This window comes from Chiloscyllium plagiosum, chromosome 2, assembly GCF_004010195.1.
Source record: "Chiloscyllium plagiosum isolate BGI_BamShark_2017 chromosome 2, ASM401019v2, whole genome shotgun sequence".
Taxonomy (NCBI): Eukaryota; Metazoa; Chordata; class Chondrichthyes; order Orectolobiformes; family Hemiscylliidae; genus Chiloscyllium; species Chiloscyllium plagiosum.
The window spans coordinates 53,179,188-53,197,206 of record NC_057711.1 but is presented as its reverse complement, the minus strand read 5'-3'; the positions used below and the strand labels follow the sequence as shown (position 1 = coordinate 53,197,206).

General features: G+C 39.5%; 1 protein-coding gene across 4 annotated transcripts in view; it reads left to right on the top strand.

The window, feature by feature from the left end:
• The window catches only part of cast (calpastatin), a 209,275-nt gene that overhangs the window by 15,284 nt on the left and 175,972 nt on the right, over nt 1-18,019 (top strand). For all 4 annotated transcript variants that reach the window (XM_043709700.1, XM_043709705.1, XM_043709732.1 and 1 more), the window contains exon 2: nt 13,276-13,344. In XM_043709700.1, the coding sequence (XP_043565635.1) occupies nt 13,276-13,344 (69 nt within the window). The remainder of the gene's footprint in view (nt 1-13,275; nt 13,345-18,019) is intronic.

Genomic DNA, 18,019 nt, shown 5'->3' with positions numbered 1-18,019 from the left:
GGGGAGGGAAATATATCCTTGGTGGTGGGGTCAGTTTGGAGCTGATAGGGGTGGGGAGGGAAATATATCCCTGTTTGGATTTTTTAAGCTATGAAGAGATCGAGGGTGGGTAAGAGGCCAGCACGGGATGTCTAGGTGGATGGGGTATGTTGGAGGCGGGAGAAGGCGTCGTCAGAGGGTCGGCAGGAGTCCTGGTTGAAGAAGTAGGCGGGGAGGCAACACACCCCATCCCCTGCAACCGCAAGAAATGCAAAACTTGCGCCCACATCTCCCCCCTCACTTCCCTTCAAGGCCCCAAGGGATCCTTCCATATCCGTCAGAAATTCACCTGCGCCTCCACACACATCATTTACTGCATCCGCTGCACCCGATGTGGCCTCCTCTACATTGGGGAGACAGGCCGCCTACTTGCGGAATGTTTCAGAGAACACCTCTGGGACACCTGAACCAACCAACCCAACTACCCCATGGCTGAACACTTTAACTCCCCCTCCCACTCCGCCAAGGACGTGCAGGCCCTTGGCCTCCTCTATCGCCAGACCATGGCAACATGACACCTGGAAGAAGAGCGCTTCATCTTCTGCCTCAGAACCTTCCAACCACAAGGGATGAATGTAGATTTCTCCAGCTTCCTCATTTCTCCTCCCCCACCTTATCTCAGTCCCAAACCTCGAACTCAGCACTGCCTTTTTGACCTGCAATCTTCTTCCCAACCTCTCTGCTCCCACTCCCTCTCCAGCCTATCACCCTCACCTTAACCTCCTAACGCCCCTCCCCCAAGTCCCTCCTTACTACCTTTTATCTTAGCCTGCTTGGCACACCTTCCTCATTCGTGAAGAAGGGCTTATGAACGTCGATTCTCCTGCTCTTTGGATGCTGCCTGACCTGCTGCGCTTTTCCAGCAACACATTTTTCAGCTTTTGATTATTAGCCCAATTACATTATCTCTATATAACCACCTCTCCTTCATCCAAGACCCAAGATAGGACGTCTATCACATCAAGCAGTATGTAATGTATTACCACTTGATCAGGTCCCTGAGATTGTTGAAAGAGAAGGGGAGTTTATCAGTTCCAAAAAGAAAAAAAATGGGGAGAGCAGGAAAGTGAGAAGGATATCCCCAATTGAAGATCTAATTAGCATCACTCTCAGAGCATGGTCTTAATCCAGTGACATTTATTGGAAGGAAGGAATTCTATTCAGTGGAAATGCAACTCGTATCAGAATCCTGTCACACAGGTTTGTGCAAAATACTGAAAGAGAATCTCAATTCTTTATTCTGACCGTTGTGACAGTACTACAATTGACTGAGAGGTAGAAAGAGATACAGCCAAGGAGAGATGGCTGCTGGGAGGCCAGGATATTCACTGATGTCATGTGCATCCCATAAATACTAGCATGGAGAAGATTCAATGAGGTTAGTTCTGCCGTCAGGTCATATCAGGTATACCAATGGCCTTTGAAGCAGCAATTCTTGCTCCTTTATAAATAGCCACGCTCTTTCTCCACTCACCGGGTGTTGCCTGCTTTATAAAATTCTGGTGTTGGCAGAGGCATTGTTCCATAGTATTCATTAGGAATATGTGTGGGATTGATTTATACTGCTGCATCCTGGCTGCCACCAGGTTTTGTGAGTTAACGTTGCTGGCAGATCCCTGACAGATTCCCCAAGAAAAACTTTTCTAACTTATCTTTCCTTAGCTGCTGTTTAAGTGTTTTCAGTTTTAAAAAGATATATTTATATCCTTGCAAAAAGTCAAAAATATTTTGGTGATGTTGTATGTGTTTGTTTCAGAAATCTGCTGTCAAGCTAAAATGCAGCTGGGCAACATATTTATTTTCTGCTTAGAAGTGAAATCGTCATTTATCCTTAAACACTCCCTGCTGTGAACCCTTCTACTTTTACTTAGTTGGCTCATTGGAGATTCTCTCACTATCCTATACATGCTATCTGTTCTTTGATACTTAGACAGAGGCAGTATTTAGTACATTGCCACCCTTCCTGTCCTTTTCCCCAAGCCTCTCATGCAATTATGGCTTTCATATTGACAGAGAAGGGAAGACAGCCATAAATGCCATAAACAACTGCCTGATGCATCGTTATATTTTCATGCACTTGTTTTTACATAGAATCTCTAAGTCACGCTGGTTGCTGTTTACAAAAACAAAGGCAGCAAAGCCGAGTGTTGAAACGAAAGTATTATCTCACTTCAGTCTGTGGCAGGAAAGGTCTTTGCTCACATCATCCTGAACAGGCTTATCATTGTGACTCAGTGTGCTTTTCGCCCAGATTGCATTATTGTGGACAAGCTTTGGGAAAAGAGAAAATGCCTCCAGGAGAACATGGCCCTTTGCTTTTGTTGCAAAGCCCTTTGACACAATCAGTAGGATGGCTCTCTGGACAATCCGAGAACAACATAGTTACCAAAAACAAATTGTCAAGGGCATGTTTCACGATGGAATGGTAGGCTAATTCCTTTTAGATGGTGAATTATCAGCTCTGTTTGACATGTGGAATGGAGTTAACCAGGGCTTTGTTTGAGCTGCAATGTTCTTTAACTTGCTCTTCAACTGTGACCTTAGATTGTGAAGGATTTTGAACAGAAAAGTTTAGCTCTGGTATTGTCTTGATAACTCACATATGAGCTATAATGTCAAAAAGAAACATTTCTGTGAAACTCATCCAGGACCTTCTGATGTTCATGCCCAAATTACTCACAAAATTAGAGATTTACAGATCATTCCGAGGCTTCAAACCTCGAAGCATTGACCATTAGTCTTGGAAAGATTGAGATTCTGTACTATCCTTTGCCAAATTCAACACTATTCAGCCAACTATCAGTGACAATGATACAAAGCTGATGAGTGTTGAAATCTTTAAATAGCTTGGAATAGTTATCTCCAATGCTTGATAAAGAGATGTCAGCAAGGTATTTGGAAGGTTTTGACCAGTGTACTAAACGACTGTAGCATTAGACTGTCCCCACAGATCAAGGTGTACAAAACTCTTGTCATTACTTCCCACCTTAATGACTGTGAATCTGAACTCTCTACCATGAACATATAAGGCAGTTGGAACAATTTCCTGTTTGTGCTCTTCACTTTATCTTTGACATTTGCTGACAAGATCAGGTTACAAAATTCAAAAATTTAGACTGAACCCTGTTAGCAAGTCACATAATCACACAGCATGCAAAAAGCCCCTTCCGTCCAACCAGTCCTCGCTGACTGTAATCCCAAACTAAACTAGTCCTTCCAAACATTTCTTATTCATGTACTTATCCAAATATCTTTTAAAAATTGTAACTGTACCTGCATGCACCACTTCTTCTTCTTGAAGTTCATTCCACACTTGAACCACTCTTTTTGTAAAAATTCGTCCCTTGTGTTTTTTAAACATCTTTTTCCTCTCACCTTAAGAATATGCCCCCTACCTAGGGAAATCCCCCACCTGAGGGAAAAGACTTCGGCTATTTACTTTCTGCATGCCCCTCATGATTTTATAAACCTTTCTTTAGGTCACCCCTTAACCTTCTACACTCCAATGAAAATAGTCCCATTCTATCCAACCTCTCTCTGTAACTCAAACCCTCCACTTTGGACAACCTCCTGGTAAATCCTTTCAGAATCCTCTCTAGCTTAATAATATCCTTCCTGTAACAGAGTGATCAGAATTGAACACCGTACTCCAGAAGAGGCCTCACCAACATCCTGTACAATCTCATCATGACATCCCCAACTCCTAAACTCCAAAGTCTGAGCAATGTTGGCAAGAGTGCTAAATGTCTTCTTAACCACTTTGTCTACATGTGATGTAAACTTCAAAGAACAGTGTACCTGAACCCTTCGTACACAACCATGCGGACTATCCTTAACCTTTCCTTATGTCTCCAAATGCATATAAATCTTATCTTTCAGAATCACCTCCAACAACCTATCACCAAAATCAGACTCACAGATCTATAGTTCTCAGGCTTTTCCTTGCATTCTTTCTGAAACAAAGGCACAACATTAGCCATTCTTCCATCATCCACCACTTCAGAATTATAAATGATACAAATTTTTCTGCAAGAGGCCCCGCAATTTCCTCTCTTAATTCCCACAACGTCCTGAGATACACTAGATTAGGCCCTCTACATTTATTCACCTTTATATTTACTAGGACCTCCAGTATCTCCTTAATGTGAACTGTTTTCAAAATATCAATATTTATTTCCCTGAGTTCTCTAGCCTCCAGTTCATGCTGAACTATCCATTGTCTAATTTAGCCCCAGCTCTTTTTGATATCTGGTGTGGTTTTTCAGAGGAAAACATCAGATGAACGAAAAACGATTCCTTGGGATACTCTGATTTCCTCCCACAGTCTAAGGATGTGTAGGTTAGGTGGATTAGCCATGGGAAATGCAGGCTTATAGGGATAGGGTTGCTAGATGAGTCAGGGAGGGGTGCTCTTCAGAGGGTTGGTGTGGACTTGTTTGAATGGCCTGTTTCCACACTGTAGGAATTCTATGAAGCCTCCATTTCTTTCTCCATAGTAAAAACTGATGCAAAATATTTATTATCTCTACCATTTCCTGAGGTTCAACATAAAGAAGACCTTTTTGATTTTTAAGGGGTCTACTCTCTCTTTAGTTGTTCTCTTGCAATAGAATCTCTTTGGATTATCCTTAGCCTTGGCAGACAAGATTATCTCTTATCCCCTGTTGGTCTTCTTGATCATCTTCTTAAGAATGCCCATACACTGTTTATACTGATTAAGAGATTCATTTGAACGCAGTTGTCAATATCTAATATATAATTCCTTTTTATTCTTGACTAGAACTTCAATATCTGTATTCATCTATTATTCTGTAATCCTACCAGTTTTACCTTTCAATCTAACAGGAACATAACAACTCTGAACTCTCATTATCACACTTTTGAAAGCCTCCCACTTTCAGGCATGTCTTTACCTATGAATAGGTGAAGGTGAGGACTGCAGATGCTGGAGATCAGAGTCTAGATTGGAGTGGTGTTGGAAAAGCACAGTAGGTCAGGGAGCATCCAAGGAGCAGGAAAATTGACATTTCAGGCAAAAGCCCTTTATACTGATTTTCCTGCTCCTTGGATGCTGCCTGACCTGCTGTGCTTTTCCAGCACCACTCGAATCTAGCCCCTTTACCTGTGAACAGTCTACTGTTTACTGGTTGGCAGTTAATCAGATTGTTGCTTTATTCTAGGGTAAAGAAATTCTGTATAGAATTGATTCTGGAAGAATTTGATTTGAACTTTTGAACCTTCTTATCTTGTACCATTAAAATTTGCCTTATCCAGTTAAAAACCTTAACCATGGAGGGCTTATCCTTTTTTATAACTATTTTAAAACTAATAGAATTATGATCGTTAGACCCAAAATGTTCCCCTACTATCATTTCAGTCATTTGTCCTGCCTTATTACCCAAAATAAGGTCAAACTTTGCTCTTTCTGTGTAGGACTATTTATAGATTGATGAAGAAAATTTTCTTGAACATATTTTACAAATTCTTCAACATCCAAACCTTTAACACTATGGTAGTTCCAGTCAAAGTTCAGAAAATTAAAATCACCTGCTATTACAACATTACCATTCTTACATGATCTTTCTACATATTTGTTTCTCAATTTCCCGCTGACTGTTGGGAGACCTACAGAACAATTGATTGAGGTGGTGTTCCTGGAAGTCCAACAGTGCTAGATAGGCAGATAATTAGAACAAAGGACCATTGCGTTTCAAGACTGTTGCTTCATAGAGAGCTAGCATCTGGTAAAATAAACCAAGATTGATTGTGCTTATGGAAAACCTGAAATGGTGCAGCATCAAACTCCAGGAGCTGAAAGAAACAGCATGAGAAAGAGTTCTCTGCAGCACCTTGGACTGTAGCGTTTTTGAAAATGATTGACATCAGTGTCACAGAGCAGCATTGTCCATGTTGCCCCACCTTTTTCCAAGTCTGGGTATCCAGACCAGGGCTACATATATATCAATGGTGAATATAGAGACTGTTGAGTCTACGTATTCATCATTGCTTTCAAACTCAAATGGCAATTGTTATCATCATGAACATTAGAACAGGCCATCAGTCCAATTGGACTATATTGGTAGTTGGTTGTGTACCATAGGAGCTAAATCTTTATTCATTTAGAAAGGAAGAAAAGTTGTATGTGGAAACTTTTGTCATGTCACATACAAGCAACTAAATTGAAAAATGTTTGCAAAATGGTTTTATGAAGTTGTACAATAAATATAAAAGGATATTAAAAGAGGAAAGTCTTTGCTTTGTGAGTTAACTTGCAGGACTTTAAATTGATTTTGGTGATAAATTCTGTTGTTGCCTCACACAATAAATCATGTCCACTGCTGTGTGAACTTTGGTAATAACGAATCTTTTGTAGTTGGGTATTCAAAAAGTTCAAACCCAATTTCTGTGTCTCTCAAATCATTTGATTTTCAGATTGAGAAAGACTTGCAGTAACAGGAAAAAAAATCCTCTGATTAATTTTGTTGTGTATAGTGACTTCGTTGTTCATAGAAATTGCAATTGTAACCTTTCAGAAAGTGCGTTTACATTGAGGACAGCAGGGTTCCAAATGGCTGTTTACTGCTTGGCAGTTAATCAGATTGTTGCTTTACTCTAGGGTAAAGAAATTCTGTATAGAATTGGTTCTGGAAGAATTTGATTTCAAACTATACCAAGATTAAGCAGTCTTACAAAACTTGAGCTGGTGTCTTTTTTTTGGGAGTAAATCAGGCTTGTAAATCTTTTTGTCTGAGGATTTGAGTGACAATCTAATAGAAGTGTTTAATGGTCCATGTTTGTATTCGTGAAACAGAGCAGCAACTGAATGCCATGTGGAAAGCAAAGTGTACAATCAATTACTGTGGGATGAGGATTAACTTCAGGGAGGTGAGAACAAAAATAATTGTGTCTCAAAAAGTAGATGAAAGAATTGACACATATGGGTTGACGAAATAAGGAGAAAGTAGTCGATAGTGTCATGATATTAAATTATTGGTATTGATTTACAAACCACCTTGTTTAGCATTCTGTTCTGTAGTACTTGTAAATGCATATCATGTGATTTTCTCTGTTACATGGATGGAATAAGTAGCAAATTTCAATACATTGTGAGCCTCAGTATTGATCTGTAGCTGAGTGCTATGTCATATTGAAACCAATACTCATGGGCTTTATTGAACGTTTGTATAGTTTTGTGTTAAGTTTCCAAATCAGTATTATTTAAAATTCTAATTACAAATATTTTGTGCACTCAAGTAATATGATTAAATAAAAAATTTGATTTAGTTTAAGACTACTGGAAAAATAACACTAGTAATAAAACGTACAGTTAGGCTTTTTAATGAACCAATTGAAACCAAATTTAAACATGGCAGCTTCTTAAAGAGGAACTATAAAAATATCAAATCACAAATGAAACTTATAAATTTAAATTTAAATCTTGTCTCGGGAGTGATTGTACATTCCTGGCCCTCCAGTTCCCACTTGTCACAGAAGTTCTGAAGCATAAAACCCAAGTACATGCAGGCCCACATATAAAACAAAGTTGAGAAAGGTGCTAGGGCAGGTTCAGTTGAGGCATTCAAGAGTGCATCAGATGGTTATTTGAATAGAAATGGCGTTCAGAAATAGCAGGTAAATTCAAGAGCTTGAGGCCAAATAATAATGGACTGAATGGCCTCCAGTGTTGTAATGACTTGATGAGAAATAAGCAGCTAGGAGGGTATTTGAATCCATGGATGCAAGGCACAATGGCATAGAAATCTGTGACTTTAACTTCTTCGGCATCGCATCTCGTACAAGATCTGCCTTTATGCTGCAGCTTCATGTTTAGTAAATACAGGATTTCAACTCAGCAAGATAATAGCACGTTACTGCTAATTGGCATCATTTATTTCAACATTTATATGTTTGATTACTGAAGTATCCATTTGTTGTTCCTTCATTCTGTTATTTAAACAATCCTATTTGCATTGCATTAGAATGTCTGAATTCTTTAAAGTACTGAAATGAAGAAATACAGACTTGTGTTTTCAGTCCTTTAGACATGTTATGGATTAAAGATCCATCTCATTTCACTTTCTAAAACAAATTTTGTAGCCTATACAGTTGGGGCTGCCTGTATATGTCTTTGCAAACTTACCAGAATTCATCTTTATCATTGGACCTCCAATTCTTGTATCGTTCTTCATGGCATTTCCAAATTATCTATTCTCAATGATGAGAGGATGTTTTGGCAGTGTTCTATGATGGTACAGACTATCTTTTTATCATCTATGCACTGCTGTTTTGCCACTTGAATTTTATTATATGATTGATGGTTTCGTTGTGAGCAATTCCTCTTAATCTCGCCATAGTACAGCATTCAAAGAGAGAGGTATCAAGTCTTAGGGCAAAGTATATTATCCAAGCCTGGTTCAAAATAAGGGGATTAATTTACATGTCTGCTGCAGTTTCAAGGTATTTTTTATTCTGACACAATCTATAAATTAAATGAAATTTGAAAACTTGGTGATAACTACTTTTGCTTCCATTTGACTTTATTTTGTTATAACGCAAGTCGCAACTAAAAGCCATATTTATTTGTTTGACAGGCAAGTGAATGATGCAACAGTGAGTGGGAATGTATGTTATGTGCAAGGTGCAAGGAATTTTTAAGAGGACTCAGAGAGGCAAAGAAAGTGGGTAAGGACAGAGCAGATAGAATTTAATGCAAATAAAAGTAGTTATTCCCTTTGGTAGATAAAAGAGAAAAGAAGTATTTCTTAAATGGTGAGAGGTTAAGAGGTTTTCATATCCAAAGAGACCTGGTGTCCTTTTTAATGAGTCACAAAAAGCTAGCAGGTAGGTGCAGCAAGCATTTAGTCTGAAAACAGTGTGAAATTAGAATTTGTTGCAAAGGGATTCAAGCTCAGGAATAAAGATGCCTTTCTGAGGTTGTACAGAGCTTTGGTGAGACTGCACTTGATGTTTTGTGTATAGTTTTGGTCTCCACATCTGAGGAAGGTTATACTTACCATAGGGGGATTTACTTATGAGGAGAGATTGAAGAAACTGTGCCTGTATTCTCTGGAGTATAAGAGATTGAGGAGTCACCCCACTGGAATTTATTGCTGTAGAATAATGATATTATAGGGTAGGGTTTTTTTTCTTAAGTCTCTGTTCAGCCCTGATCTAATTGAATGATGTCGCAGGCTTGAAGGGCTGAATGGTCTATTCCTGCTCCTATGTTCCTGAAAGAGATCTTATTATTAGTACAGCATGCATTGAAAATAAAATAGTTTCATTCATGCATGCAATCATGTTTTATGTCCCAGACCTATAAAGACAGAATTTTGTATTTAGCATGCAAATAGAATTAAGGAGAATCCAAAGGGTTTTTACAAATATATTAAGGACAAAAGGGTAACTAGGGAGAGAATAGGGCCCCTCAAAGATCAGCTTTTTTGTGGAGCCACAGAAAATGGGGGAGATACTAAATGAATATTTTGCATCAGTATTTACTGTGGAAAAGGATATGGAAGATATAGAATGGAGGGAAATAGATGGTGACATCTTGCAAAATGTCCAGATTACAGAGGAGGAAGTGCTGGATGTCTTGAAATGGCTAAAAGTGGATAAATCCTCAGGACCTAATCAGGTGTACCCGAGAACTTTGTGGGAAGCTAGAGAAGTGATTGCTGGGCCTCTTGCTGAGATATTTGTATCATCGATAGTCACAGGTGAGGTGCTGGAAGACTGGAGGGTTGGACCGAAGGGTCTGTTTCCCTGCTGTACATCTCTATGACTCTATGAGGAATTATTATCAGGAGTGAGTTTGAATTGTAACAAAGGACTTGTTCTTTTCCATATTTAGACGACAGTACTAAATGCCTCAGGAAATTCTACCAAGTTTTCAAGGCAAACATCCTTCGGGTATCAAAGCCGTGACAGCTAAAGGCAGCGAAATAATAACCACTCTAAAATGCAAGCAACTGCTCTTGTGTACACTGAAGAACAAGTTGAGCGAGAATATATAATTGGTCCATGCGATATTGACCATGTTAACCTGACTACCGTCCCTAATGGAATAAGAATGTGTTTGTGATCAGAACATCTTCAGTGGTTCTTTGTGTTTTTGTATGTGACAAATGTCCATGAATACATTAGGTACTGTGAGATGGCCAACATTGAATCTTAATCTGAAATGTCAGTTTAGTCTACACTTGGTACAAGGTGTCAACCTGGAAAAAGGGTTAAAGCTACTCTCTAAGCAAATACCTGAGGTACATTAGTAGTTTGTTGTCACTTCAGTTGCTTGCTACTGCCCACTAGTGAAGCTGCCCCTGCTTTTCATGTTTAACATTTTCTCCAAATAATGAACAAGTGATTGGGAATAACCAAGTTGAGCATTATTTAAAAGTTTATCATATTCTGTTGATCACTTTCTGCCAGAAGTTTGAAAAGTGTATTTAAATCACATCGGAGACAGCCTGTTGCACTTTGTTAAAACAGTCAGTTTTAGTGTCAGTACTCAGCCTAGACTTTGTCTCCTTAACAACTGAACGCTGGGCTAATGTCCCTTATTTGACACCTAATTTGTGTCATCAGGAGGAATGGGAGAAGGAGGTAAGATGAGGAAGAACAATACCTGGGGTAGTGAGGGAACTGCTGAAGTTCTGGATTTATTATGGTCATGGTGGGGTTTCAGCTGCTGACAGGATGTGTCAATTTCCTGTGTATCATGAAGTTACCAAGAACTTTGGCTTATTTTGAAAACAATACTTTCATGATTGGCTGACTGCATTGGTAATCAGAAATACATTCCTGTGCCTGTAGCCAAGTACCAAATTAATCTCTCTACAGCAGTGTCTGGTATTTGAGATGCCGAGGCACACATTATTTTGGGCGTATAGCATCTGCCTGTATGCCATCTGATCAAGAATACATGGTGGTGGTGCTGCATGTTTTAGTGGAAAATAATCTCATTTCCCAACATTGATAATCTGACCAACACAATGTGTACTTTAAACACAACATCTTCAGGGTAAGATGACAATGAAACATTTTATAATATCAGAGGAAATCCTAACTGTGCTTCACAGCAAAACCTTTCGAGTAACAATAACTTACACACTAAAACTTCTGGATTTTAGTGTCAATCTGTGTTTAATCCAAGTTATAACTTTAAATCAGATTAAGAAGAGTAATGGTGATAAAGTCAGATGGTTCACCATCAAAATCATTTCACTGAAGTAACATAATAGGTGAAAATTCTTTTTTGAAATTGCAACATTAAATTTCTATTTACCCAACATGTGATGTATAGTTTATATTACTAATGAGTTTTATATCATTCAGTGTGAAATATTTTAAAGATGTTCGACTAAAACCTTTCATTAGGAGAAAGTGAGGACTGCAGATGCTGGAGATCAGAGCTTAAAAATGTGTTGCTGGAAAAGCGCAGCAGGTCAGGCAGCATCTTTCCTGAAGAAGGGCTTATGCCCGAAACGTCGATTCTCCTGTTCCTTTGATGCTGCCTGATCTGCTGCGCTTTTCCAGCAACACATTTTTAAGCTAAAACTTTTCATTGCAGTGCTCTGAACAAAAATGAACAGTGATTGGTGACAATTGGTGTATGTCAGAGTTGAAACAAACATGATCTTGATTCAACAGCACTTCCCTTTTCTAAACACTTTACATCTCATTTACTAATTGACTATCTCGTTGATTCTTTGTTATTTGAAATATTACCATGTTGACCTAGAGAAATTTTATTGCACTTTAACAAAAGCACTTTATTTGCAACATAAACACGGTCTCAGTTTATGCTTGCTGTTTCCAAGCTTTCATACTACTGACCTTGAGTCAAACATGTGACAGAAAGTGATGAGTTGATATGTGCAGCTGTTGAACTTGCACCATTCAGACAGCATCACTGAAACATAATATTAGAATGATGATATTCACTGGTAGTTGCACAATTTTCAGTTTAATTTAACTTCAAACAGGAGTCTGTGCCAACCTGCACAATGGCTTGGACATTCAGGCTTATCTCTCCACACCCTTCCCCCTCCACATTCCAAATAAAGGGCTTTTGCCCGAAACATTGATTCTCCTGCTTCTTGGATTATGCCTGACCTGTCGTACTTTTCCAGTGCCACACTTCTTGACTCTGACTCTCCAGCATCTGCAGTCCTCACTTTCTCCTTAGGCTGCTAGCTGTCAAGTAACATGTCTCCAATTAATTCAGTATATTTCGAAGACCACAATATCAATTTTGCAACATTCCTCATACCCAGAGGAAAACCAGAGGTGTCATAATGGCAGAAATTCCCTCACGTAGTAACAGTAACAACAAAATCTACCACTTCTGTGGACTTCAGTGTCCGAAGTGGATTGACATGAGAATCCATGGAAGATGAGGAAATCATTAATAGCTTTCATATACTCAAATAATGAGGAGTCAGTATCATAATTCATGCTGCACAGAGGCCCAGATCCAGCGAAAGAGAAACTAACAGCATCCTTTTATATTCAATGTATTACCATTAAAATTCTCGATTTAAAAACTTCGTTGGATTTGCCATGTCAATGCTATGGCAAATGTAGCAGGTAGGATTCCTGCAGTGAGTAACACACTTCCTATATTATCATACCCTGTCCACCACTGACAAGATACAAGTCAGAAGTGTACTGGAGTATTCTGCACTTGCCTGGATGGTTACTGCTTCATAACACAGTTCTGACAAAGTAGTCCATTTGATCAATCTCATTCTCTCAAGCCCCCATTTGCCAACTTAAACATTCACTGGCTCAGTGTAGCTGGAGTATGTAGCATCTACAAAAATGCACTGAACAATTCACCAGGTTTCTTTAAGAGCATTTTCCAAACTGAAAAACTCTTCAACTAAAAGGGCACAGGCAGCAGAGCCAAACACCAACTCGAATTGAACCTGTATTGTTGTTCATGCACGGTGACTGAGTCAAAACCCTGGATGTCCCCTCTGGACAGTGTTACCCACAGAATATTCACTGCAGCACTCTATCGTCTTCTCAAGAGCTTTAGGGATGTGGCCCAGATAGTGAAGCTGACATTGAATGAATGAATAAATAAAAACTTGCATTGATTTTTAAATTTTATGCCTTGAATTTCCAAATACATACTCATTTATAAGTAAAATATTTCTATAGGACATGCATTCATCTACCTGGGAATCGTTTAAGTAACTAAAATTCCACTTTGTATTTCTTTAACAGGGAGCAAAGAAGCAAGATTTATCTAAGTCATCGAAACAAGGAGTCAGCATGAGTGCTCAAACACCAGAGGTAGGAAAACTAACAAATTTGTTGAATTTACAGCGAAGTGATCAGTTAGGAGGTGAAGGTAAAATGTTGTAGGGGAGATTTTTGTTGACCTGCTGGATAGCCTGACACTGGTGATTCTTAAATTTACAGGAAGCCTCCAAAGAAATGGCTGTCACTGGGTTTGCCATCATATTTAGGACAGTGGCTCATTCTCAGGGCTGGCATTTCAAAGCCTCATCAGCGCCTTTACAAATGGCGGACATGCTCAGGCAGGCTGGAGACTTGCTGCATTCAGCAAGGAGGGAGAAATATCTTCAAAATTGATTTGATCTGGCCTATTGCTGGAGGGAAATCCATAGGGCAGCAGGTTCGCCTTTCCTATCCACGTCCTCCTGTTTGATTAAAACATAATCCCCCTACTGATCTCATTAGTGACCTCCTTGTGCAACAGAGACATGACCAGCTGTCAACAAAATGATGACATCTTAACAACAATGTTCTTATTTATTCCATTATGTATTTGCCTCACCCATTAAGCCCTCTCATCAGTAAAAATCATCAGTAGCATGGCATGGTCTAGGAGCTGACCTACTGCAGCTTCACATGACTTTACTGAAGCCATGCTGTGTTCCCCCCTTCTACAAGCTGGTAAGAATATCCCCTTTAATTCCAGCAACACGAGGGGTCTTGTGCTGTTTTGCAAATAATGAACAATATGTTGAAATGAAATATGAATACATTTGCACAATAGTATGAATAGTTTTGGTTCAATGTTAGGAAACTTTTTTACCAACTTTTACCAATTGAGCTACCAAAACATGGGAAACCTACTTGCTAAAAACATGTAGGATTCATTAGTCATTTATAGCTGTTGGTCTTTTTATCTGTTATATTAAGTTTAGGTATAATTTACAAAATGTAACTCCCTCATGCTACTTTAACATTGTAAACCACAAAGTTATTGACTTTCTTGCATAGTTAGTGAATGAAGTAGCTGAACATTGAGCAGTAAGCATTATGCAGATAGCTTCTTACTGGAAGCTTCAGTTTACCAAATTGATCCATGTTATAAATAGAGGAAGTTTCTGTCTGAATTATCTGCTTTGCAAGAGGCATTTAGCCTCCAAGCACATTGCTAAAATCGGCTGTCTAGCTGTCCTCATCATTGTGCAGTATACAACATTGCTGCCATGTTTCCTGATGCACAAAATTGTGATGACACTTTTTAAAAAGTACTTTATTGGCTGCAAAACGCTTTGGTATATTTGCAGCTCATGAAAGGTGTTTCTATAAATGCAAGCTTTCTTCCCTTTGTGTATTAGCAAGCAGTTTGTAGAAGCTGATTCACCCTTTAAGCTTCAGACTTTATTCAGCAGCAGCAAAATCCACTATTCAGTTTTATTCATTTTTTTGGGAATGTCAAAGTCCACTTGTATTCATAAATGATGTGTCTTGATTGCATCGATTGAAGAGTATATTTGTGAGGTGTATCTTGGGAGTTGGTTAGCTCAGATGCTAGATGTGTGTTTTGCAATACAGAGTAATGCTGGTTTAATTGCCACACCAGCTGAGATCACCATCAAGATCCTGCCTTGTCAACTTCGCTTTTCACCTGAGGTGTGGCGATCCTCAGGTTGAACTCACCACTAGTCATCACTCTTCCTGAGAGAACAATTCTACAGTGTTCTGGGGCTTTGCTGACTATTACTTTACAGATAGAAGATGCAAACCAAACGCTGTACCTATCCTGGGAGTGTTTGATGGGAATAATGTAGAAGCAGCTTTGATTTGTATCAAACTCTGTGCAGTATCTGTCCTGAGAGTGTTTGTTTGAGGGATACAGTGTAGGGGAAGCTGTATTCTGTATTGAACTGTGAGCTGTACCTATCCTGGGAGTGTTTGATGGGCTCAGTGTGGAGCGAGCTCTACTCTGTATGTGACCCTGTGATTTGTTTGTCCTGGGAGTGTTTGATGAAGACAATGTCAAGAGAGCCTTACTCTGTACCTAACTCTGAACTGTCTCTGGCCTGGGGGTGTTTGTTGGGGACAGAGTAGAAAGAGCTTTACACTGTATCTAACATTGCGTTGTACCTGTCCTGAAAGTATTTAATGGGGACACTGTAGAGGGAGCTTCATTTTGTATCGAACTCCATGCTGTACCTATCCTGGGATTGTTTGATGGGCACGGTGTGGAACAAGCTCTACTCTGTATCTGATCCTGTGCTTTGTTTGTCCAGTAAGTGTTTGGTGGGGATTGTGTTGAGGGGCCTTTACTCTGTATCCAATCCCCATGATTGTACTTGTCCTGGTGGTATTTGGTGGGGACAGTGTAGATGGAACTTCACTCTCTAACGAATTGTGTGCTGGATCTATCTTGGGATGGTTTGGTGGGGAGAGTGGGGAGCAAGCTTTACCTTCAGTTTAAAAGGGATATCTGGTCGGCATGGACAGGTTGGACCGAAGGGTCTGTTTCCATGCTGTACATCTCTATGACTCTATGACTCTAATAGAGTTCCAAATGTCACATGCGCATAGGCAGCTAAGCAAGGATCGGGGTAATTAAACAGGAACCAAATTAAGGACTTTGACAAATTTCCTTTTTAATGTAAAAACAACTTTAACAAAACATACAGTTGTGATGAATAAGTAAGAAATGTGATTTTGCTCCATATCCCCTGCCCCCACCCTGCCCATCCGCCCAGCTCTCCAGCCTGCACATGTGGCTTTCATATGTAATCCCAGCTTAAACTATGACATTAATTGAAAATTATATTTAAATTGCTGGGATAAATATCAGTAAAACATTTCTGTAGATTATTTTCTCAAATGCTGCAGAGAGTTTACATTATCAGGAAACCAAAAACTAATTGTGAACCAGATTTACACCAATTATTGAAAGTATGCAGCATTATAGGCCAAACCAAATCCCCTCAAAATATTCAGAAGATAGTCTTGACCCTAACTTACTCTTATTTTAAAGGTAAATGTTGTTGTGGTTCTGTTCGCCGAGCTGGGAATTTGTGTTGCAGATGTTTCGTCCCCTGTCTAGGTGACATCCTCAGTGCTTGGGAGCCTCCTGTGAAGCGCTTCTGTGATGTTTCCTCTGGCATTTATAGTGACTTGTACCTGCCGCTTCCGGTTGTCAGTTCCAGCTGTCCGCTGCAGTGGCCGGTATATTGGGTCCAGGTCGATGTGCTTATTGATTGAATCTGGATCCACAAGTAGTGGCCGACATTTAAGGAGGTGATTCATGACTTCAGCAAAAAATACATCACAGTAAGGAGGCAAGATTATAAAAGAGAGACAATCTAACCATGGGCTAACCAAGAAGGTTAAAGAGAGTATAAAGTTGAAAGAAGAAGCATATTAAGATGCAAAAGTCCTGAAGATTGGGATAAATTCAGAATCAAGCAAAGAAGGGTTTAAAAAAAACAGAGGAAGTAAAAAATACAAGGACAAACTAATGAAGAATATAAAACCTGACAATGAGAGCTTTTTAAAATACATAAAAAGGAAGAGAGAGGTCAAAATGAACATAGGCCTCTTAGAAAATGAATTTGGAGAGATGGCTTTGGGGAATAAGGAAACGGCAGAGGGGTTAAACAGACATTTTGCATCAGTCTTTGTGGTGGAAATAATTTGAGCATCCCATTAACACTAATGAGTATGTGGGAGGAATTAACTACCGTCACCATCACTAAAGAAGTAATATTAGAAAAAACTAATGTGGTTATAAGCGAATATATCCCTCAACCCTGATGGTTTGCATCCTAGAATCCTAAAAGGTGTATCCACAGAGATCGTGGATGCATTGGTTTTAACTCAATAGATTCTGGAGAAGTACTAGGCGATTGGAAAACTACTAATGTGACAACCCTCTGCAAAATGGGAAGCAGCAAAAACAAGTTATTATAGAAAGATTAGCCTAACGTCTATTGTTGGAAAAATATTGGAATCAGTTATTAAGGAAGAAATAGCAGAACATTTGCAAAATCACAGTTTGATTGAGAAGAGTCAGCATGGCTTCATGATTAATAAAAAGGTGCCTAATTTGTTAGAGTTTCTCAAGGAACTCGCAACCAAAGTGGATTGGAAACAGCAAGTAAGGATAAGGAGTTCTTTTTCAAGTTGACAACCTGTAACCAAAGGGGTCCCACAGGGACCAGTGTGGGGACTGCAAGTGTTTAGAAGATATATTAATGACTTGGAGGTAGGAAACAGATATACTGTAGTTGAATTTGCAGATGACACAAAAATAGGTGGAATGGAAGTTGCGAGAAGGATACAAACAGTTTAAAGAGAGGTATTGGTAGGTTAAGTAAGTGGCCAAAAAATTAGCAAATGGAGTACTGTGTTGGAGAATTGTGAAACTGTTCATTTTTTGAAGGGAGAACCAAAGAACAGGGTATTACAGGAGAACCTTGATTATCCAAGCGAGAGGGCTGGGCAGTACTTCATTCGGATAATCCATTATTCGGTTAATCAATTAAATGCCTTTCTTCTGGGGCTCGGAGTTTTTAAAGTCTGCTCCTCGTTCAGGAGGTAAGGCAGCGTCACAGCGCGCGAGACCCCACACCCAACACTGCCCCCAGAACCCCTTCGAACACCCCCGCCCCCGAACCTCAAAACCATTCAACACTGACTCCCCCACCTGCCCCCACGCCCTGCCCCCAATTATGTCCAACACCGTCCCCAC